At 44.1% G+C, this 23,866-nt stretch overlaps 2 protein-coding genes across 2 annotated transcripts in view; both read right to left on the bottom strand.

The window, feature by feature from the left end:
- Positions 1–1,897: 1,897 nt before the first annotated feature.
- On the bottom strand, positions 1,898–3,838 carry LOC114689745 (cytochrome c, somatic). The gene is made up of 3 exons (XM_028864161.2): positions 3,718–3,838; positions 2,709–2,885; positions 1,898–2,604 (listed from the first exon to the last, which is right to left on the bottom strand). The coding sequence occupies exons 2-3, from the start codon at positions 2,875–2,877 to the stop codon at positions 2,456–2,458; spliced, it is 318 nt and encodes a 105-aa protein (XP_028719994.1). The 5' UTR covers positions 2,878–2,885; positions 3,718–3,838; the 3' UTR covers positions 1,898–2,455.
- A 16,509-nt stretch (positions 3,839–20,347) lies between these two features.
- C3H7orf31 (chromosome 3 C7orf31 homolog) overlaps positions 20,348–23,866 on the bottom strand; it is a 36,944-nt gene continuing 33,425 nt past the window's right edge. The window contains 1 exon segment of the mRNA XM_028864212.2: positions 20,348–21,581. Coding sequence (XP_028720045.1) covers positions 20,766–21,581 — 816 coding nt within the window. The 3' untranslated portion in view covers positions 20,348–20,765.

Raw genomic sequence — 23,866 nt, 5'->3', positions numbered from 1 at the left:
CTTTCTAAATATTCAGAATACAGGTGGCCCTGGGAAGAAACTCATCTGACTTTCCTTTATACCACTAACTAGCCACCTACAATAAACTAAGAACAAGCAGATGAGTTAAGAGTGCTAGCTTTTTGTCCCATTTTCCTTATTTCTCAGAACCGTACCCTTCACAGCTAAGACTGTCTCCTTTCTGCATTACTCACAGGCTTTACCTTCTGCATCATTAGATATTTTACTTGAGTCTAGCTAGCCTTAGAGCACAGGAGGTACCATCTGTGCAGCATAGGCCTTAGATGATGAACTAGCTACAGAAATAAATTCAATCATAGTTAATGACTAATCAATAGGGATGCTTTACTCACGATCTCACAAAAAAATGTACACCCTGAGGTAACCAGCACGTCAGGTAATAACTCAGTCATCAGAACTTCTTCATTTCTAGGTTCAAAGATAAAGTATCTGAATTTATAAACTGTAAGACTAACACACTACCTGTTATACTGATGAGGTCCTTTGAATTTATGAGGGCCTCATATAACATATTAAGCCAAATGTTTATAGTCATCTTAATGGCTCATTTTTTCTATTATTCCCAGGATTCAAGAAAAAGAAAACTCCAGGACTTTCTTTGCACACAGGTTAAAAAGTGTCCTCTGGGGCTGGAGAGATGGCTCAGAGGTTAAGAGCACCGGATGATCTTCCAGAGGTCCTGAGTTCAATTCCCAGCACCCACATGGTGGTTCACAACCATCTGTAATGAGATCTGGTGCCCTCTTCTGTGTACATAATAAATAAATCTTTAAAAAAAAGTGTCCTCTGAAGGCTGTTACTAAAACTTAACAGTCACCAAGCCCTGTGTCACAGAGGCTCACCCTTTGAATGACTCAGTGGTTAGGAGCACTGGCTGCTCTCCCAGAGGACCCAGCTTGGATTCCTAGCACCCATACTGCAGATCCCTTCTGTAACCAGTTCCAGGGGATCCAGCACCTTCATCTGGCCCCTAGGGGTACTGCATATGTGTAGATCACAGACATATATGCAGACAAAACATCCATGCACATAAAATAAATCCTAACAAAAAACCAGCTCTATCAGCTTAAAATTCCAAATTTGTTCCCAGAGACTGCTTTCAATTTCTTCTATGAAATAAAATTTGTCACAAAGTGCTTTGTCAGATTTTAGAGGCCTACTTAATCCTCTCCACTTTTGAAATCATTAACGAGGTCCTTTTCCCAGCCTTTTCACTCTCCAAAAGACACCACTATCACCCTTATTTCCCTAGCATTTTCTATAAAATTTAGGACCACTCAGCATGTGCATGACGATTCCACCTTATACATCACTTTCTGGCCAAAGAATGGTGAGTGTTACTCTAGTTCGAGTTGTCCCAGAGGCCAAGGTTACACCATCCAGTACGTCCACTAGGCCACAGCTTTACATTAGGGAATGTTTAAACAGCTAAAAACTTTGTCAACACTCATTTAACAAAGCAGAATCGAGCCGGGTGGTGATGGCACAAGCCTTTAGGCAGAGGCAGGCAGATCTCTGTGAGTTCGAGGCCAGCCTGGGCTACAGAGTGAGTTCAGGACAGGCTCAAAAGCTACACAGAGAAACCCTGCCTCAATAGAATAAAATAAAAAAGCAGAATCAAAAGGTCACCATCCATGGTTGTTTTAAATTTCTTCTTACTGTTGGAAACTTACAAACTATCTCTTTAATCTTCCCATCTAATAAGTTGGCAGAGAGTGCCACTACCAATCGCACATATACACAAGTTCCAGTCCTGTGTTTCTGAATGGGTGTTTAAGGACAATTCTGAACTACACCTTTGTCTTAGATAATAAAGAATTAGAAAGTAAGGTCTAAGTTGCTGGTTTCTAAAAGTATTTTAAGTTAATAGATCACCTATAAAGAAGTGCTAAATACTCTTTATTCGATATTATACATAGGTCACAGTAAGTGCCTTTCAATGGTGAAAGGCAGCATCCTTTGACAGGGAATTCTAATTAAAATGACATCATCAAGTCAAGAATAGACAGTTGCTTCCTGGCGTTCCATTGCCTGTAACAGGCCAGTGAATACAAACTGAAACACAGGTGAGTCTTCTTGTTTCTGAGAGTGACAGAATTCTCCCAGTGTTTAAACATATCCATATTCCCCATTATATAAATTTAAATATAAAACCATTCAATAGGTTTGAGGTGACACCCCATCTTTGTGGAAAGTATAACTTTAGTAAGTCCAATCCGATCTTGAGAAAGGGAGAGCCGTGATAGTGACTGGAATTGTTATTTTTTAAAAAAGATCATATCCACTTTACTATAAGTCATTTTTACTTAAATCAGGACCATCCCAACAAAAACATTGTTAGCCATTCATGATCTGAATTTTGATGTATGAATTAAATTATGGTACACATTAGAAGCCATGAGACATTTGTTTTGTAATAAATAAGGCAGTGGAATTACTCATTAGTAGCCTTTTTAAGATAAGCTATTAGGTCTGCCCTTTCTCCCTTCTTCTTAATTCCAGCGAAGATCATTTTTGTTCCAGGGATGTACTTTTTGGGATTCTCCAAATACTCCATCAGGGTATCCTCTCCCCAGGTGATGCCTAAACAGAAAAGGATGCAGTGGTTAAGTGTCTTACACTCCTGATAAGTCTGCCATTGGTTACACCCATGCAATCTACGCTGGGATTTAACAGTCCACACTTACCTTTGTTCTTGTTGGCATCTGTGTACGAGAATCCAGCGGCCTGACCAGTCTTCCTCCCAAACAGACCATGGAGGTTTGGTCCAGTCTTATGCTTGCCTCCCTTTTCCACAGTGTGGCACTGGGCACACTTCTGAACAAAAATCTTCTTGCCTTTCTCAACATCACCCATTTTTATTTCTAAAAAATGAAAAGACCCAACAGTTCAAATAACTTGCTCACGAAACACATACAACAGATCCTAATGACCATCAGAATCACCTAACTACCCACCATCCCATTGCTATTCTTACGTCCTTAACATCAGGCCGGATGCTACCTTAACTCAGTCCACTTGCAATACTCTCCAACAGCGAGCACACTAATTAGGAGGGACCCCCCCCCCTTTATCTTCATGATAGGCTCGTGCCCAGTGAAGGAAGTGGGAACTCAACTCAGAAGAAGGCAAGGTCAAAAAGTCACAAATATGAAAATGGACTACAATTCCATTAAGCCAAAACCACTGCAATTCTAACGTTTTTGGAATGCTTAATTGCTGCCTGTGCGGCCAATTAAGGACACTTCCAAAGATAAGACAAAACACAGCAATGGGGGAGGGGGGCGTCCTAAGTGCTTTCACCAGCGCTGGTCTCATTTGGAGGTTAAGTCACTCTCCCTTGCATTAGGTCTGACACCGGAAAGCAAGGGAGGGCTGGAGCAGGAGCCTTCGGCTTCTCGCGTCCCCAGATCCCCCGGGGTGACCACGAGGTCACCCATCCCAAGCCGGTCTCAAGGAGAATGAAGAAACCCACCCTTCCGGATGCCTGATCAGGAGAAGAACCGACCAGGTCCTGAGAAGCAGCAGCCTCTGCTCTCTAAAAAGGGCGGTGGGCGAGTCGCCTCTAGAACTCCGGGCCCCGGCCCTGCGCCCACGCCACCTCCAGCCCTGCCGCAGCCCTGCACGCCCCACTAAGTCAGGCCGGCTCTGGTTTCCTCGCGCCCTTCCCGCCCCGTGTCCCCGTTACGCGCTCACCGCTCCCGGGTGACCGACACCTCGATCGCTACGACCCGAAGACGGACGTCCCGCTCTCTAGCCCAAGGACACGCCGGCCCGCGCCTATGTACCGGTGTCGGTGCAACCGCACTTGTCCTGCCCGCCCGCGGCCCGACGTACGGCAGCGTCGGCTGCTGCGACGTGACGTGGCCGCGCCCCATTGGCTGCCGCCTCGGGACCGCGCCAGCGAGGAGCGCGGCGCATGCGGGCCAGCAGGTTAGGGTGTGCCCAGAGGGCGCCCTTCCTCTAAAGGCCTCGTTTGCCCGGCACTTACGACAGGCCCTGGGACGTAAGGCGTGGACGTGGGTGATGTCACCCCCGGCTCCCTGAGCTTGCGTGTGTGGGAGGCGGGCCGGCGACTCCCTCGGGATCCAGGGCGGTGCAGCGTGGCTCAGATATCTTATCACTTTGCTCTGAAGACTCCTTCGGCCGCCGCCCGTGGGACTGCCGCCCGCCCGGTCCGCTGGCGACCTTGGCGACCTTTACCCAGGCTTGGTCCAGACTCCCTGGCTGGCGCAATCTGCACCGGCCTCCGAGTGGACGCCTGCTGGTGACCTTCACTCTGTTAAACCATCGTTCCTCCGCTCTCCCAGGGACCGAGCGCCACGGTACTTGGGGCAGACAGGATCGTCGCCCCCAGTTCCTGTCCCTTTCCCCTGGTGTTTGTAGAAAAACAAGGAGGGTGTGCTGGCAAGCTTTTAAGAAGAAAAGCAGTATTCCACCTGATCCTTGGGAGTCCACTGGAGTTGCATCCCTTCTGACCATACCGGGGATGGAAGTTTTGTTAGCACACTTTCCAGTTGCACTTCAAAACGAACTCCCCGACACGCTAAATTCTGCCACTGCAAGTTTCCTTCATTACTCTTACCTCCCAAGTTCAGACCCCAAATTCTGATGAGCGTCGGTCCTTTTCTATGTTCAGTCTAGCATTGACATCCTGTCAAGTGTTTACAGATAACCTGGTGCTTTGGCAGGCACTTGGTGTCCAGAGTGAACCCAGCAATTATGGTGGAGTTTATTTAGATTTTACCATCTTTCTTTCCACCGGCAGATGAACACTAGATGTTAGGAGGCTGGTCTAGATCGCCTTAGATTCCTTTCAAGCCGCGGGTCCTATCATCTACTCTAGGGAATACATCAGTCTGTATGAGTACAGTTATTCTTAGTTATCTCCAGGGGCAGTTGACTCCAGAACAGTCCCCGTCACCCATACAGAATCCCATGGGTGCTCAAGTCCCTCTCATGAAATGGTGCAATATTTACATACAATCTACACAGTTTCCCCAACATTTACATCATCTCTAGATTGTAACATGCCAAATACAACCCTATATACTGTCATTTAGGGAAAATGACAGAATCGCCAAAGTCATTCAGTACACCTGAGGGGATTGTAAGTCTAGCTACATAGTATGTGACGTGATCTGGTGTTTTTGTTTTTACCCATGGATGTGGAATCCATATGTAGAGAGATTGGCCTGTATTTTTATTTTTTTTTAAACTGTCTTGACTTTTAAATCCTCTTCCTCTGACACAACACGGAACTGCCACATCTTACTATATAACAGTAGAACTCAAAACATATTCAAGACTTTTTGTAGCTTTTAGGGGAACTCATTGAGCATTCAGATATAGTCCTTACATGGGCTTATTTAAATAATCCGTATCTAGGCTTATTTGGCAAACTCTCAAAGTTTTTTTTTTTTTAAGACCTGCCTTAGTAAATTCATAGACATTCACTATGTCCTTAAACCAAGTCCTGATGCTGCCTTCCAGGTTCCTGCAAAGAGAGTGTCATCTGCACTGAGGTCTCACTCTCCCGTACCTCTCCTTTGTGCATCAGAAGTTACTGGTCTTAGTTTATACAGGAGGTGGCTGACCACAGATTTCCAGTAGGAACATCCTGCTGCAGGGTTTGTACACCAGTGACTCAGTTGACCAAGCGAATAGACTGACATCTTAAATTTTATTCCCTAACACTGCATAATGGGGTGGGGGTGCACACCAGTAACCCTGGCACTGGGAAGGAGGAGATAGGAGAATGAGAAGACCAGTCATCCTTGGCTAGTTCAAGGCCAGGCTGGGTGGAATAAGGAGACCTTGTCTCAAACAAATTTATTCCCACGAGGAAGAGGATAGAAAACAGACAATTCAGTATTTCTCTAGCTGAGAAAATTGTGGATAAAGAGTCTTGTTTTTGAAAACTGTGGAGAGATAAGAGAAAAGCAGCACTCAGAAGGCAGAGCCAGAAGGATCTCAGAGTTCAAGGCCAGACTGGTCTTCAGCGTGAGTTCCAGAACAGCCAAGGCTACACAGAGAAATCCTGTCTTGGGGGTGGGGGCAAAAAAAAAAAAACCCAGTATCTTTCCTTCCTCTGGTAAAGAAGGTACCACAGATTCTGCGCTGCTATCATGTTGTTCCTTTAAAGCTCTGAAGAGAGTCAGTGTTTACTGTTTACTCAGTATGCTCAAGAGAAGACGGTGTGCAGCTTAGTGGAGTGCTTGCCTAGCACTCAGGAAGCTTTGGGGAGGGAGAGGTGGAAGGATCAGTTTGAGATCATCCTGGACTTTGTAGTAAATTCAAGAGCCACTTGAGATATAAGAAACCCGCCGGGCGGTGGTGGCGCATGCCTTTAATTCCAGCACTTGGGAGGCAGAGGCAGGCGGATCTCTGTGAGTTCGAGGCCAGTCTGGTCTACAGAGCGAGTTCCAGGAAAGGCACAAAGCTATACAGAGAAACCCTGTCTTGAAAAAACCAAAAAGAAAAAAGAAAAAGAAACCTTATTTCAAAAGACCAAACCAATGCCCAACACCCCCCCCCACACACACACAAAGCACAAACAATAGCGACAAAAAGCCAGCATACTTGAATTATTTGAGTAGGAGACAGAAACTGCATATTGTTTTATTTCTATTGCTCTGTCTGCTTTTTTAGCCCTTAGGAAGGATGGAGGCTGCCAAGAGTTGTAACTGTTTTAAAGCAGATGCCCCCCTCTCTCTAACAGTACAATGGATTGCATATCTTTAAAAATATGAAAAATATCTATTAAAACCCCCCTCTCCTCAATCACAGTATGTAACTGAGGCCACAAGAAATCCGCTGGTTGGAGGCAGATAAGGTGCTCAGTTCATGCTGACTCTGGGGCTGCCTTATGGGCTTGTGCTGAAATGAAAGAATCTCAGGCTATTCCAGCATCTCAGTGGCTCAGAGAAGGAGGTGAGGAGGGGCTGGAGCAGTGTGGGCAGAAATGCCTAGCTAATGCTGCCACACTAAAGCACCAAATACAGTTACTGACTGGTAAAGAAGCAGATTAGCCTTGTCTGCCTTGGATTTAGTAATGCCTGGGATGAAAACATTTCCCTCAACTTTGAGGAAGAGGAGGAGGAATGATCGTGAGAACCAGTGGGGATAGAAAACACCAAGAACTTCCAGATGCGACACAACTGACGTGCATATGAACTCACAGAGACTGGTAGCGCGCACAGGGCCTGCACAGGTCCAAGCAAGATGGGGTCCTAGCACTGAGGGAGAAGTGGACATGATCTTCCATCCCTAACCAAGAGCTGTCTCCAATTGGAAACCATTTGCAAAGGAAAGGTTAGTTTTCTCCAATGGAGGCAACAGAGTCTCACTGGGTACACCAGCCACACTTGAGGCCAGGCCCCATGCCCAGCAGTAGATGGAAAACTCAAAACCAACTCTTTTTGGAGAATTTTGTCTCACAAGGCTTTGTCTGGGCAGTTTTTACCTTATTGGTCTTCTGCTTCTATGTTACAGCTTCCGACTTTGAGTTTTTATGGATTCTCTCTCTCTCTCTCTCTCTCTCTCTGTCTCTCTCTCTCTCTCTCTCTCTCTCTCTCTCTCTCTCTGTCTCTCTCTCTCTCTGTCTCTCTCTGTCTCTGTCTCTCTCTCTCTCTTTCTGTGTTTGTGCATGCTTATTCTTTCTCCCCTACCCTGTTTGTTTTATTCTATTCTGTTTTTTTTAATTCCCCTGTTTGTTTTCTAAAGGGAGAGAAGACATGGAGTTGGAAGGGTGGGGAAGTGAGAAGGATCCAAGAGATGAGGAGGGAGGGGAAACTGAAATCAGACTATGTTGTAAGAAAAAAAAATCTATTTTTAATAAATAAATAAAGAGAAAAAAGAAAATTTTCCCTAAAATGTCATAGCTTCAGGTTACCTTCATGTAGGTTCAAGATTTGATTTCATTGTATCTGCACAGTCTAAGAAAAGCCTGTCTGAAAAAATGAACAGAGTAGTTGCGAATGGACAGTGCATCTTGATGTCTGGTAGAAGGACAACGAGTGAATATCCAGAGGAATGTCTCAACCCAGGCCCTGGAGGAGTCCCATGATCTTGGGAAATTCCAAGCCTGCGATGCCAATGAAAAGCAACAAGGATAAAATTCATCCCTAAAGGGGCTATAGGTGTTTCTAGTTAATAGGTGTGATACAAGTCTTAGTAACAAGAGACTTAAAATCACCATGTAAGCAGTCACATTACTGAACGAGTGTATGTGTGCTTGTGTGTTAGCTTTACTTTTTCTTAAACTTATTTACTGTATGTGTGTGGGCACATACATTTTAAGAAAAACTAAAGGGCCCGAGTTCCTACTCAAACCTTTGGAATGTGAATTAATCCCTCAGAAGGTCTAAGTTCTTCCAATTGAAATAGAAACATTAAGAAGATAGGTTTTGTCTTCTGGGGGAAACTGAAACCAAGATTATACCTTGCAGGTTAAGAGTTCTGTTTGTAGTCAGAACAGTTCCTGTCTGTTCCTAGCTAAGAGATAAGTCCTATGTCAAGTCCCTGCTAATTAAGTCTTCTATTTGTGATCTCTTAAATTCCTGATCTGATTGTATGATTGTCCTGCTCTCAGGAGTGGATTAGCTCCTGAGAGAGCCAGTTATTATGAAGGAGCAAACCTGATCCCTCTTGCTTCCTTCTTTGCCATGAGACTTCTTTCTTGTGCTCCCCACCATATGACACTGTTTGCTATGAGGTTCACACCAGAAGCTTGTGTGTGTGTGTGTGTGTGTGTGTGTGTGTGTGTGTGTGTGTGTGTGTGTCTATGCCTGTGTGGTCTATGTACAAAGTAAGGACAAAATGCCAGCTGCTGTAATTCTGAAGGCAGACCAGGGAGTGGAATAAGAAGAATGCCAAATAGATACAGGTTTTGCTAATTAGATTTACAGTTGTTTAATTTCCCCCTTTTATTGTAAAACACATCACATAGAGTTTGTTATATTTTGTTTGGTGGTGTTTGTTATGCCCATGTCATGAGCCCCCCAGAGACCATCAGGAGTCTGAATTAGTATGCAAAAGCAAAGAGCCTTTATTGCAAGCTCGAGCTTGGGCTCTCTGCCCATTCTGACACAGCGGTTGGATCAGGGAGAGCCCTGAGCTCAGTAATGGCAGGGTTTCTAAGGAATAAAGGATGGAGGTGGTAGGGGAATTCCAGATTCAGATGGGGATTGAACTCCTGATTGGGCAAGGGTGGAACAACAAAAGTCTTGTCAAAGAGGAACTGGTACTGGTGTTGCTGCAAGGAAATGGGCAACGTATATATGAGTGATGTAAGCTATCCTTTATGTTCTGGAGCGTCTAGGACTTGTCTCACTTCTGATTGGTCCCCCACGGGGTATAGTTTGTGGCTTTTCCTGGTTATTGTAAGGGTGAGGCCTGCTTCCAGAATTGTTAGTCTGCAGCCTGTCATGGCTGCACTGATGTTAAGTTAGGCCTCTCCAGTATTTAGTATAAGCATATTATGCAGCTGACCAACATCTGTGGATGGAACTCTCTCATTTTGCAGACCTGAAATTTCATAACCTGTTCTCAACCTGGATAACTTTGTCAGCTTGACTGGATTCTGCAATATCCAGGTGGCCAGTACTATTTCTAGGTGTGTCAGTAAAGTAATTCCAAGAGACTGGCATTTCAGTCAGTGGATCAAGTAAGGCAGATTCTCTTTCATCCAAAATGGGGGCGGGGGGGGGGGCACGTGCAATGGTGGAGGGTCCAGAAGAAACAAAGAAGCAGAGTACTCCTGCTGTCCCTCCACGAGCCAGGGCTCCTTTGCTGGCTATGGGACAAGTATTCTAGGTTCTCTGTGTTATGATTTACTACAGGGGTGAGGGGGTGGGGGTGGGGCATGGGTATCCCCAATGCGCAGTGAAACCATGCTGGGCAGATGCATGCCAGGCGGGGCATGGTGGTGGCAGCCAATGATACATAACCCGGACGATGCATCCACGTGGAGAGTTTATTACACTAGAGAGATGAAGATGCAGAAAGATAGAAAGGGAGAGGCGGGGGAGGGGGGGAGAGCGAGGGGTGCTCACCTAGTGGGAGGGAAAGTAGAAGAGAGAGAGAAAGGGGCGGAGTTTTTCCTTAAGAAGAGGCTTCTACATCAGGGTTCAGGGCGGCTCCCAGGGGTGGGATCAGAATATTAACATTCTAGCCTTTGGAACTTTCCCCAGGAACCCTCAGTTCTCAGGCAGAATTGTAGTATTGGATTCCCTGGTCGGGGGCTCTCTGCGTGTGGAGTTAGCCATGCTACTCACTTCTCTGGTCTTCCCAGCTTTCAGGTGGCCTGCCATAGAATTTCTCATACCCACAGTCACAGGGACAGTCCTGTCGATCCCATTTCACACCTGTACAAGTTCCCTCCTGTTACTACGCTTTGCTTTTCTCCTGCTTTGTACATCCTGTTGCTTCTTTCTTTCTTTCAGATTACAGGTTGGTGGCAACCCTGTGGAACAAATATGAAGATGCTGGGTTTTGTTTGCTTGCTTGTTTGTTTTTTAAAGCATGTGCTCATGTGATGGCTGTTCTTGGTTGTCAACTATATCTGGAATGAACTATAATCCAGAAATGGAGGGCATACTTGTGATTTGGACCTTGAGGCAAGAAGACAACACACAGGCCTTTAATCCAGACCTTGAGGCTGGAAGGCACACCTTTCATCTGGGCCACACCTTCTGCTGGAAGGACAATGGATGTGCTCCTGCTTGCCCTGCTTGCCTCACCTTGTCAGCACATCCATTTCTTCACTGGCATTGGAGCCTACTTCTTGGGGATTCCGGCATATACAGAAGACCAGCTGAGACCCAGCCTTATGGGACTGAGCAACTGCTAGATGCTTAGACTTTCTCTTCACAGCTAGCTAGCGATTGTTGAACTGCAGCTTGTAAGTCATTGCAATAAATTCATATATATATATATATATATATATATATATATATATATATATATACATACATACATACATATATATGGAGAGAGAGAGAGGGAGAGGGAGAGGGAGAGAGGGAGAGAAAGGGAGACAGATTCATTCCATAAGTTCTGTGACCCCAGAGAACCCTGACTAATACAGCTCATTTCCTGTCTATATGGTACATTTTTGTAGTCTCACAGTATGTCAGTCTTTACTAGTATATATTTGTTAGGGTGATCTGTAATAGATGGTCTTTGATGGTGCTATTATAGTTGTTTTAGAGAATCAGGAAATGCATGCATGCAATATGGCACAATTGTGTGTTCTCACCACCACACTGACTCACACTTCCCCTATCTCTCTGCTTTCCACTGAGACACAATAAAATTACATCTAGGCCAGTTCATAACTCCACAGTGGCCTTTGAGTGTTCAAATGAGAGGCAGAGAAGCACATCTCTTCACTTAAAATTAAAGCCCAGAAATGACTGAGCATACTCAGCAAGGCGTGTTGACCAGGAAGAAGGACCAACGGTCAGGCTTTCTGTGACAAATAGTGAGGCTGAGAATGGAAAAGGAACACTACTGAAGGAAAGAAACTAAAAACAGTGCTCCAGCAAATACAAGGAAGTGAAACACCTTACCCCTGCCACTGAGGCAGTTTAGTGAGCTGGAGCAATTCTCTTAAGCCAAGCCTAATCCACTATAGCTCATAACTCTTCGAGTTTATGAGTACTGAGAGGTGAGGGAGCTTCGGGCTAGTCTCAAGCTAGCAGAGGTGCTTCATGAATTTAGGGGAAGACGTCCTTATTAATAGAAACTTGCAAGGTGAGGCAGCCAGTGCTGGTTTAAATCTGCAGCCAGTTATCTAGAAGACCTAGAGAAGACAATTCAATTCCATGCTAGTAGCACTTACTGTCTATGACGACCCACTCCCTACCGGCCTTTCTTTGCCTTAATCTGGTGATCTCTTGGCATTACCTTACCCCTGATGCCACTGACTCCCCAGCTGTTGCTTGGGTTAGGCCAGTGGTGTAAGGATTCTGTGCTTAATTACGTCATCCGCCTGCGATGGCGTCCCAGCCTAAAAGCAGGTGGGCCCTCTGTGTGTCCCTCTCTTTCCTTTCCGCTCCTTCTTTCTGTCTGTCCTCTCTTTCCCTCTCTCTCTCTCTCTCTCCCTCTCTCCCTTCCCCCCTCTTCCAATAAAGCTCTAAAAAGGTAACCATGGTGTAGCTAGAGTCTTCCTGCCTTGTCCACAGTCAGGACAAATCTCTGTCACCTGCCAGTCCCACAGCCGCTCAGACGCAACCAAGTAAACAGAGACTTATATTGCTTACAAACTGTATGGCCGTGGCAGGCTTCTTGCTAACTGTTCTTATAGCTTAAATTAATCCATTTCCATAAATCTATACCTTGCCACGTGGCTGGTGGCTTACCGGCGTCTTCACATGCTGCTGGTCATGGTGGCAGCTGGCAGTGTCTCCCTGCCTCAGTCTTCTGCTTCCCAGAATTCTCCTCTCTCCTTGTCCCACCTACTTCCTGCCTGGCCACTGGCCAATCAGTGTTTTATTTATTGACCAATCAGAGCAATTTGACATACAAACCATCCCACAGCACCATGGCTGTGATTCTTCCCACTAGCACTCTCCTCCACTGGCATGGCTGCCGCAGGCAGTGGCCAGCCAGGAGCAGCGTGCTGTTTAACCAACATTGGTGCCGTGACTCGGATACACCACTGAGCACAGAGGACCTGCTGTGACCGCTGCCACCTGCCGCCTCCTTCCCGAGAGACTGCAAGCACGTACGTCCCTCGCCGCCTCCACTGGACCCCCACACAGCTACCGTTGCCGTCACCACAGTGAGTCTGCCGTTCTCACGGCTGTAGTCTGAGCTATATTCTTTGTGATGGACACCCCGGGGGTTGTCCTCGGGCTTGTCCTCAGGCTGTACTGGCAACAGCAGGCCCATTTTCACTCCTGACGAGGAGGTAAATGTTGTCTAGGGTTCAATGGTGGACCAACTGCAGTACAGCCGCAGCCCTCATGATCCCTTGACGAAGAGGACTCGTGACTTGAGCTGATTCATAGATCTCTCTCCACTCTCAGGGATGCCCGAGATTGTTGTCTGATCCCAGTTTGTTATTTTAATTTTTTATTTTTCTCTTGGCTACAGCCATGAGACAAAGGGGTGGATACAATATATTTACCACCTATATTGGTGGATAGGGTCGGGCATGGGTAAACCTGGCCACATAACAGCGTAAACCTGGCTGCATAATCGCGTAAACCTGGCCGCATAACAGTGTCTCGGGAATTTCTGCCAGCGAACGGGCAAATAAGACTTACTTTATCCCCAAGCTTTCTACTAAAGTTCTAACTAAACCCTTCTCCTTCCCCACTTCTGCGTCTGCCACGTGCAACCTTTTCTGTCTGACTTCTGCTGGCAGTGGGTGGGCTCAAATGGGCGGGCTTGGGCAGTTTCTATGACTAGCCCTAACTCACCTTAACTCCACCCACTCACTCTCACGTGCATACAGACAGGGCCCTGATCTTTGCCTTGTCCCTAATTCCAAAAAAATAAGTTCTCCTGCACCACAAGCTTTTCTCTTCCCAGTTCCCTGTTCTCACTGTTCAGCCCATGATACAGGACCACCACAGAACCAGAGTCCAGAGATCATCAGCTTTTTTCTGTGTCACCAGCATCTTGTCAAACAGAAAGTTCCCAGCCACAGCCAAGAGGGATACATGTCTCCAGAGCAAACGGATAACAGACAGCATCCCACAACGCCTGACTACCTTGGAAAACTCCCCTTCTCCATTCCCCCCAGAGCCAACCGATGTCCAAAAGTCAGCTGGAAGCAGTTTCTGAGAGGAACGACACCCCTAATCCCATCTACCTGCTTTTTTTATAATAAGCGAAAGTCTGGGATGTGAGGATTCTGTCCTTAATTACGTCATCAGCCTGCGATGGCGTCCCAGCCTAAAAAGCGGTGGGCCCTCTGTGCGTCCCTCTTTCCTTTCCACTCCTTCCTTCTGTCTGTCCTCTCTCTCTCTCTCTCTCTCTCTCTCTCTCTCTCTCTCTCTCTCTCTTTCTCTCTCTCTCCCTCTCTCTCTCTCCCTGTCTCCCCGCCTCTCGCAATAAAGCTCTAAAAAGGTAACCATGGCCTCTGATTCTTCCAATCAGCACTCTCCGCCGGCATGGCCACTGCGGGCGGCGGCCAGCCACGAGCAGCGCACCGTTTAACCAACAGGTGGGAGGCACTGGAAACTTCTGAAGGTCTAGGATAATGCTTCCTGCTGTTCTAAGTTCCCTGGAGCCTCACTAGCCCTGCAGTTCTCTGTGAAGAGCTCTCAGCTACACTTCCTTCCATAAGGTCCTTTGGAGGTCTGTTTTCTAGGACCTTCGTGAGTAGACTGGCTTTCCCATTTTCAGGACAGTAGCCAGTCCTCAGCCATGTCTGTCTCATGACAGAAATTCTGCTCTCCTCACTTGTCCTGCACTGTGAAGTGGATGGTGAGAAGAGAGCACCTAGGCAACCGAAGGCCTGCTTCCTGCCCTCGGTTACTCCAGCCCCCCCCCCCCCACTGGCTGCCAGACCCAAAGGCTGATGGTGCTCAGTCTGAGCCTTTTGAGGATTCTGCTGGGCAGTATTGGCTGTTTCCTCCACCTTCCCTGTTATGTGTTTGGATGGTTAGAAAGCATCCTCTTCACTCTTATTTCTAAGATGTTCTGATGTTTTAATTCTCCCCATTGACTTGGCTGATTTATGCCTTTGGGTGTGTGCGTTCTATGCTTGTAGCATAAGACACAATCTAACAACCAAAATAAAAAGTTTTAATGTGTCTTTGATCTTTACAGGCTTTCTTCATGTACCCTTGGCTGTCCTGAAACTTATTCTGCTGACCAGGCTGGCCTTGAACTCTGAGATCTGCCTGCCTCTGTCTCCTGAATGCTGGGATCAAAGGTGTGCACCACTACCGCCAAGCAGCGTTTTTTTTTTATTATTTTATAGTATTTTTATTTTATAATTAACTTAATTTCACATATCAGCCATGGATTCCCCCATCCTCCCTCCTCCCACCCCTTATCCCTCCCCCCAACCTACCCCCCACTCCCACTTCCTCCAAGGCAAGGTCTCCCCTGGGGAGTCAGCCCAGCCTGGCAGACTCAGCCAAGACAGGTCCAGTCCCCTCCTCCCTACACCAAGGCTGAGCAAAGTGTCTCAGCATAGGCCCCAGGCTCCAAAAAGTCAGCCCATGCACCAAGGACAGGTCCTGGCTCCACTGCCTAGGGGCCTCCCAAACAGTTCAAGCTAATCAACTGTCTCACTTCTCAATGGAGACTTTGAAAGCCAGAAGGACCTGGACAGATGTAATGCAGACACTAAGAGACCATGGATGCCAGCCTAGACTAATATACCCAGCAAAACTTTCAATCATCATGGACAGAGTGAACAAGACATTCCAAGACAAAACCAGATTTAAACAATACCTATCCACAAATCCAGCCCTACAGAAAGCACTAGAAGGAAAATTCCAACCTAAGGAAGTCAGATACACCCACAGGCAAACAGATAACCCACACAACAGTAAACCCCAAAGAAGAGAAATCACTACCACCAAAAGTTAACAGGAACTAACAATCATTGGTCACTAATGTCCCTTAATATCAATGGACTTAATTCACCTATAAAAAGACACAGGCTAACAGAATGGATATGAAAGCAGGACCTATGTTTCTGCTTCATACAAGAAACACACCTCAAATTCAAAGATAGACACTACCTCAGAATAAAAGGCTGGGAAAAGTCTTTCCAATCAAATGGTCTTAAGAAGCAAGCTGATGTGGCCATTCTAATATCCAACAAAATAGACTTCAAACTGAAATCAGTCAAAAGAGATCAAGAAGGACATTACATACTAATCACAGCAAAGATCCACCAAGATGAAGTTTCAGTTCTGAACATTTATGCGCCAAACACAAGGACACCCACATATGTAAAAGAAACATTACTAAAGCTTTAATCACACATAAAACCCCACACATTAATAGTGGGAGACTTCAACACCCCACTTTCACCACTGGACAGATCTACAAAATTAAAACTTAACATGACAAATAGGGGACTTAATTGGTGTTCTGACTCAAATGGACTTAATTGATATCTACAGAACATTCCATCCTAACAAAAAAGAATATACCTTCTTCTCAGCACCCCATGGTACCTTCTCTAAAATCGACCACATACTTGGCCACAAAGCAAATCTCAACAGATACAAAAAAAATTGGAATAACCTCCTGTGTTCTATCAGACCACCATGGTATAAAGTTAGATTTCAATAACAACAAAAATTACAGAAAGCCTACAATCTCATGGAAACTTAATAATGCTCAGTTGAACCACCAATGGGTCAAGGAAGAAATAAAGAAAGAAATTAAAGGCTTCCTAGAGATCAATGAAAATGAATATACCACATACCCAAACTTAAGGGATGCTATGAAAGCGGTGTTAAGAGGAAAATTCATAGCACTAAATGCCCACGTAAAGAATTTGGAGAAATCTCACACTAGTGACTTAACAGCACACCTGAAAGCCCCAGAACAAAAAGAAGCAAAGTCACCCAGGAGGAATAGATGCCAGGAAATAATCAAATTGAGAGCTGAAATCAATAAAATAAAAACAAAGAGAATAATACAAAGAATCAATGAAAAAAAGAGTTGGTTCTTTGAGAAAACAAGATAGACAAGCCCTTATCCAAACTAACCAAAAGGCAGAGAGCATCCAAATTAGCAAAATCAGAAATGAAAAGGGAGACATAACAACTAGAGAACCATCAGGTCATACTTCAAAAACCTGTACTCCACATAACTGGAAAATCTAAAACAAATGGATAATTTTCTTGATAGGTACCACATACCCAAGTTAAATCAAGACCAGATAGGCTATTTAAATACACCAATAACCTCCAAGGAAATAGAAACAGTCATTAAAAGTCTCCCAACCAAAAAAAGTCCAGGACCAGATGGTTTCAGTGTGGAATTCTACCAGATCTTCAAAGAAGAGATAATACCAATACTCTTTAAATTGTTCCACACAATAGAAACAGAAGGAACATTACCAAACTCCTTCTTTGAGGCTACAATTACCCTGATTCCCAAGCCAAACAAAGATGCAACAAAGAAAGAGAACTACAGACCAATCTTCCTCATGAACAGCGATGCAAAAATACTCAATAAAATATTGGCAAACAGACTCCAAGAACACATCAGAACAATTATCCACCATGATCAAGTAGGCTTCATCCCAGGGATGCAAGGGTGGTTCAACATGTAAAAGTCTGTCAGTATAATACACCATATAAACAAATTGAAAGAAAGAAAACCACATGATCATTTCAATAAATGATTTTGATCATTTTAAAGAGTAAGTGAAATTGGATAGATAGTTCCTTCAACCTGGAATCCCCCATTACAAACTGTCACCATTGAACTTTTAAATTATCTATGTGGAGTATAGGTATTCTCTCACTAAAGATCAGAGTCTTTCATTTCAGCCATAGAAGAATGGGCTCAGAACCAGGTTATGGGTCAGCACACCCCAATATTCACCCCATCTGTGATCTGCTGGAGCATGTGAAGTGACTGGTCCTGCAGACCCAAAGCTGCAGGATCTCCACAACACAGGGCAACAACAGGATATCCAGAGGAGTCCCAATGAGGGCCCAGCATCTATAGTGTAGCAGAAACCAGAGGCCTCGAACCAGACCAATGTCTTTGCAATGAACACTTGCATGTAAAGATGTATGGACAAAGGGGTTTACTGCGTGACACACTGTGTCACACTGCAGCTTCCATGAACAGATTCCCACTCTTTTCTTTTTCCTTTTTCTCTTACATTTTATGGGGTGATGGGGTTGCAAGGGCAGAGGGAGGATGCACAGGGAGGGGAAATGGATAAAACCGAGATGCATGATGTGAAAGACACAAAGAATTTTAAAGAAAGGAAAGTTACAAAACAAAACAAAACAAAACAAAACAACCAAACTTCAAGTTCCTGGGCCTGTGAGATGGCTCAGTGGGTAAAGGTGCTTGCTGCAAAGTCTGATAGCCTGAGTTCGATCCATGGGATCCACGATGGAAGTTGTCCTCTGACTTCCACACGTACGCTATGCTATGTTTGTGTGTGTCACACAACTATAAAAAGAGAAAAGGTGAAACTCTGCATTCCTATACCATGGAGTTGTATCTTCCAACATTTGTTCTTTAGAAGTCCAGTCCCATGGCATGTTCTAGGACTAGATAATAAAAGGATCAAATTACTTTAATATATTCACTGTATTGCCCATCAACTTGGACATACCAGGGACTTTTTAAAAGGCATTTAAACATCTTTAATTTTTTTCTATTTTGTGTAAGTTTAGCTGTGGGAATGCCATTGTCATCAGACCTGCGGTGTGTGTGTGTGTGTGTGTGTGTGTGTGTGTGTGTGTGTGTGTGTGTGTGTATGTATGTATGTATGTGTTGTGTGATATTTTGTTTGTGTTCTGACAAATAAAGCTTGCCTGGGGAAAAAAAAAAGCTTGCCTGGAGATCAGAGGGTGGAGCTAGCCACTAATCAATCATAGGGGCTGGGCAGTGGTGGCACACACTTTTAATCCTGGCACTTGGGGAGAGGAAGCAGGAAGATCAGGAGTTCAAGGCCACCCTGGGCTACATGAGACTGAACCAGTCTAAAAGAGAAACAGAGCCTAGCAGTGTTGGTACACACCTTTAATCCCAGCACTAGGGAGGTGGAGACAGGAATATAAGGCAGGAGGTGACAGTATCTCAATCCCCCATTCGGTGTGAGGATTCACAGAGGTAAGAAGTCTCTAGTGGCTGCTGTTCTGCTTCTCTGATCTTTCAGCTTTCACCCTCGATGTCTGGCTGTGGGTTTTTATTGGTAAGACTTTTAGGATCACGCTTCCTGGGTGCATCTGTCCTCACTGAGCTCTCCTGTTTACAGGCATGGCTGGGACCCTGGATGGCTTACGTGGGTCTCTATGGTTGGAGAGCAAGTGCTTTTCTTGGTTGGGTTCTCTCCCCAGAACCTGTATTATAAACTTTCTAGTGTTAGAGACTAAACCCAGGCAAACTAGCAAAGGACTCTACCACTGAGCTACACTCCAGCCAAGTATTCTATGATTTAGGAATTGTCATGTGATTGTGATGCACATGACAGTATTTCAATATGGAAATTTTTACTTTCCTTAAAACCTACCTACTAGTGCTGTATAAAATAAAAATTGGAAAACAATTTTAGCCCAGAATAGGTTTAAGAAATGTACATGTTAGTTATAAGGACAGAAATAATTCAAAACACATAACTATATTGTGTGAACCAATGAGTTTTACTGGTATTACTTATAGGAATATAGGTGAAGGGTTGCTCACAGGGACAGAAGGGACTCAGACAGGTTCTTCACAGCCTGTCCCAGCATGGGGGGACAGTTCACAAAGGCTGGTAACTTGGGGCTTGCACAACTTGATGTAACTCCTCACGCTGGAGGCTCTTCCAGGCAGCTCAGGTGGCTTGACCCTCTTCTAGGCAGCTCAACTGATCCCCCCTTTTTTATGTAGCTTGGCTGGTCTGTTTTCTCTGGGGCAGCTGGCCTCCTCCGAGCCCCTTGTAAGCAACTCAGCTTTTCTCAACTCATATTTCTTCATGGTACTCAAGTTACCATGGTAAATTATTTTTACAATGTACCTCTTGGGCTAGTGAGATGCCTCAGCAGATTAAACCACTTGCCATGCACGCTTAACCTGAGCTGGATCCCTAGAACCCACAGTGGAAGAAGACTCATGAAGGTTGCTCTCTGACACCCCCCCCCCAACTGGGGCTGTGATGGCCACACAAACACACAGAGTAAAATAAAACTGTAAAAATTCACCTCTTGGTACACTTACGTGTTGACATGCATATGGGCAAACACTTCAAAAATGAAGATGTTGGGCTCTAGAATAATTGGCAGCAAGCCACACATTATCTTTCCAAAATTGGAAATCTAGTATGTTGTCTGGATTGCAACAAAATAATTTTATCTGTATAAAATATCTGTTTTCTATCAGAAGGCTAAGGGGAAGGAAACACATGTAACCTGTAATGTGTGCACCCAGAACATTCAGGATTCATCTTCCCACTGACTTGACATACTTTTTATTGAAGTTCTGTAGTTTGGAGAGCCACTCTACCTTTAACTGACTGTGGATTTAAATTCTACTCCGCCTCCCCTTTTTTTGAGACTGGGTCTCTCTACATAGACCTGGCTCTCCTGGAATTCACTATGTATACCAGTCTGGCCTTGAACTTGCAGAGATGAATTTTACCCATTATTTTGTGAAAACATTTACAAAAAGAGATTGTTGACATATTAATTTTATTAAGGCATGATACATTCTATAGTTGTCTGTCAAATCTTCAATATTTGATTTTTTTCAGCTTTTCATTTCTCGCAAAATGATGATGTAAATTTTGTCTACACATTGACCTTCCTGATTTTGGAAAACTTCTTCAGAGTATAATTTGAAGATGAGACTAAAGACTAATTTTTTTTTCTGGCTCTGATATTTTGTTGGCAAACTGTTAAAAGGTTTGAAAAGTCAGGACATTATTTTGGTCCCTCTGACCAGATCCTAACTTAAATTCTTAAAAACACAAACCTCATTAATGTCATTATGGCTCAATACAGAAACAGAATCCAGCCAAATGCAGGGCACTCTGTGACATAGTTTATTTTCTTGCAAGAGGCTTGGTTTTGAAGGGAGGAGGGAATATCTCAATTATAGAAATAATGGCTATTGTGGCCATAGAACTGATGTCTCATCCCGGAGTGTATCTTATCCCTGAGGTCCTTCTGTTCTTCTTGGATGGAATCATGCAAACGCTTCTGTGCCATGGACTTTGAAAAGGAGTTCCTAAGGTCTAGCAGGTTGGTCTGAGGCTTGGGCACTCCAGCTCTAGGAATCCACGCCCAAATAGGTCTTGTTTCTTCATTGCTTTCCATGTCCATGTCCAAAAATTCTGGTTTACTTAAAAAGTGGTCAAAAGTGAAATCATCCATATCTGTTCTGGTATGTAGAATATTAGACTTACTGAGGCGAACAGGGTTCTGGCACATGGAATATGGGTCACGGAAGGCAGATTTAAGTGGTTCGTAGTCAATGTAATGGTTTGACTTAGAGTAGGTTATGGGTAAGCTTTTCACCGCCAGCTGTCTCAAGTACAAGTCGTCTGTCTTTTTGGTGTCTGTGATCTTTGGAAATGATTTTAGGTCATAAAGATTAGTTAGATCTTTTGTTGGATAACACGTTGGGAGTGTATAGGTAGACATCAAGCCTTGTTCTTCCTTAATCTTCTCTTCGATATCCTGGTTTTTATGGGTAATTCCAGGCAGGAGGTTATCATTCATTGCCATCATTTCTGTAGAACTGGGTATGAATGTATGGAAAGCACACAGAGCTCTCGGGGTACAATCTGGACAGGAAGGTGGGCCTTGCACCAGAGCCTCCAGGGGTCGTTGGTTCTGAATAAGTCGGGCAATCCGACCTTCCAAAGGTCTGGGAGGTTTTAAGGCAGGATGGAATTTTTCTTGCTGTACCAGTGGAATAAAGGGGAGAAAAAAAATCAACAATTAATAAATAGCAGGCCAATTTCATACCCATTTTCACTATCAGTAAGTAGGAGACAGGTAGAAGTTTATACAGTAAGATTCTTTGGTATTTATTTGAATACATTGAAATTTGGGTCCAAATAAATACATTTTTCTCTTTTACTGGCTTTTGGTAAAACGGAAAGTATATATGTTTTATTTGGCTATAGGCAAGCTTTCTTGTGTAGGAATTCTCAGCTTTCAAAATTTCAAAGATACAAAAGAACTCACTAAAACTTACAAGATCAGGATTGCAGTAACTGTCCTGTGCCGTTATTTACATCATGTAGGCAAGGCAAGCATTCTTAAGTCTAGGCTGAATTGGAATCACCTTCAGAGCTGGCAGAAAGTGGAGTTCTTAAGCGTTGGTTCTAAGACTAGGACTTTCAAAGTCTACAGTGGGGCTCTGGGATCTTCTTGTTTTGGGAGGGTGTGTAAGAGGGAACAAACCTGTGCACTCTGAGTTATCCTCCCAGCTCAGGAAGATTCAATATAACAAGTGTCTCAGGTGCTGCTAAGGCTGGTGGCATGCTAAATGCTTTGAGAAGCACTGTCTGAGGTGTTCAGTCTTACTGGTCTGCTTACTGGTTTTAGGGCCTGAGCACAGGGCCTTGCACATGCCAAGCACATGCTCTGCCATGGAGCTGTGCCCACTGCCCCATCTGTGTTTCCTTTTGAGCTGTTTTTAAAGTATGTATTCAATCAGGCTTGGAAACTGCAAAAATAGGAAGCATATTCAGGATACTATTGCTGGAGCTATGTGAGTAGGAGAAGGAAGAGGTGGCCTGTAAGGGCATGGATGGTGACATGTGTCCTATATTGTGGCAGAGGCTTGAATGATGCATTTGTTTTGACAAATATACATTTATGATTTGTACAATTTGATTGAATGTATACTTTACATTGAGCGAAAAACAGGAAAAAATTTTAACTCTGGTAAATGGTATGCATATCAAATCTTAAGGGATAAGGTTATACTAAGGTCTGTACTTTACTCTAAAATGAGTAAAAATAATAAAAACATTGGTGGATGGTTAGAAGGAATAGATTACACAAAAGATTAAGTATAATAAAGTGTTGATGATAAACTACAACTGCTGAGTATACAGGTCTTAAATGAAAATTATTTCTGTATGTTTGAAAATTTTTAAAATAATATGCTAAAGAGAACACCAAAAAGCAGTATATACATTTCAATATCAGGAGAAAAGTAATGATGATGAGTGTGTGTGTGTGTGTGTGTGTGTGAGGGGCAGGAATGTAGTTCAGTTGGTTGAATACTTACTTAGAATCTTGGGTTCAGTCTGTAGTACCTCTTAAAATTGGACATAGTGACAAGAATCTGTATCTCAACCATTAGGGAAATAGACACAAGATTGGGAGTTCAAGGTCATCTTAGGCTACATAGAAAGTCTGAGGCCAGCCTGGGCTACATGACAGCCAATGTTTAAGAAGAAAAGTGTGGTTAAAAGAGTAACAGTATCCCGGGCAGAGGCAGGTAGATCTCTGTGAGTTTGAGGCCAGCCTGGTCTACAAAGTGAGTTCCAGGACAGGCTCCAAAGCTATACAGAGAAAAAAAACCCGTCTCAAAAAAACCCCCCAAAAAACAAAAATAAAATAAATAAAAAAAGAAAGAAAAATAGTAAGAGTATAATGGACTTAAAGAATAAGGGACTTTGGACCGTCCCTTTGGATTATCCTAGTTGGAGGAATTTCTATACCAGATAATAGTTATAACCTTTAGCTAATCAAATTCTAGTAAATATACTATGAGGCAAAGAAAGACCCCAACTTTCTGATAGGTTTACTATATCTGTCATTAAAGAAGAGGATGGCAGATTTTTAATAGTGTCTGCCATGTGAGCAACGGCCGTTAGTACTTTTTTCTTTTGATGTATCACAGGCTACCTTTCAACTTGGTATGCAACTGACCATGACCTTCAACTCCTGAACCTATCACCTCTACTTTTCAAGTTCTGGAATTATAGGTATGTGCTACCATGCCTAGATTATGAGGTGCTGAGCAATCTAACCAGGATTTTGTGCATGCTAAGGTAGGACACTACCAACTGAACAACATCTCTAGCTCTAGTACTTGTATTTCATTCAGAAAAAAAGATCCACAGGGATTTTTCTCACCACTAAAATAAGCTTTCCTGAAGTTGGTCGTGTATGTTGAGCACCCCTCAGTGTCAGAGCATATATCTAATCCAACAGAGAGTGCCCAT

This window comes from Peromyscus leucopus, chromosome 3 (assembly GCF_004664715.2).
Source record: "Peromyscus leucopus breed LL Stock chromosome 3, UCI_PerLeu_2.1, whole genome shotgun sequence".
In the NCBI taxonomy this organism is placed as follows: Eukaryota; Metazoa; Chordata; class Mammalia; order Rodentia; family Cricetidae; genus Peromyscus; species Peromyscus leucopus.
This window is presented reverse-complemented; position numbering and strand designations above follow the sequence as displayed.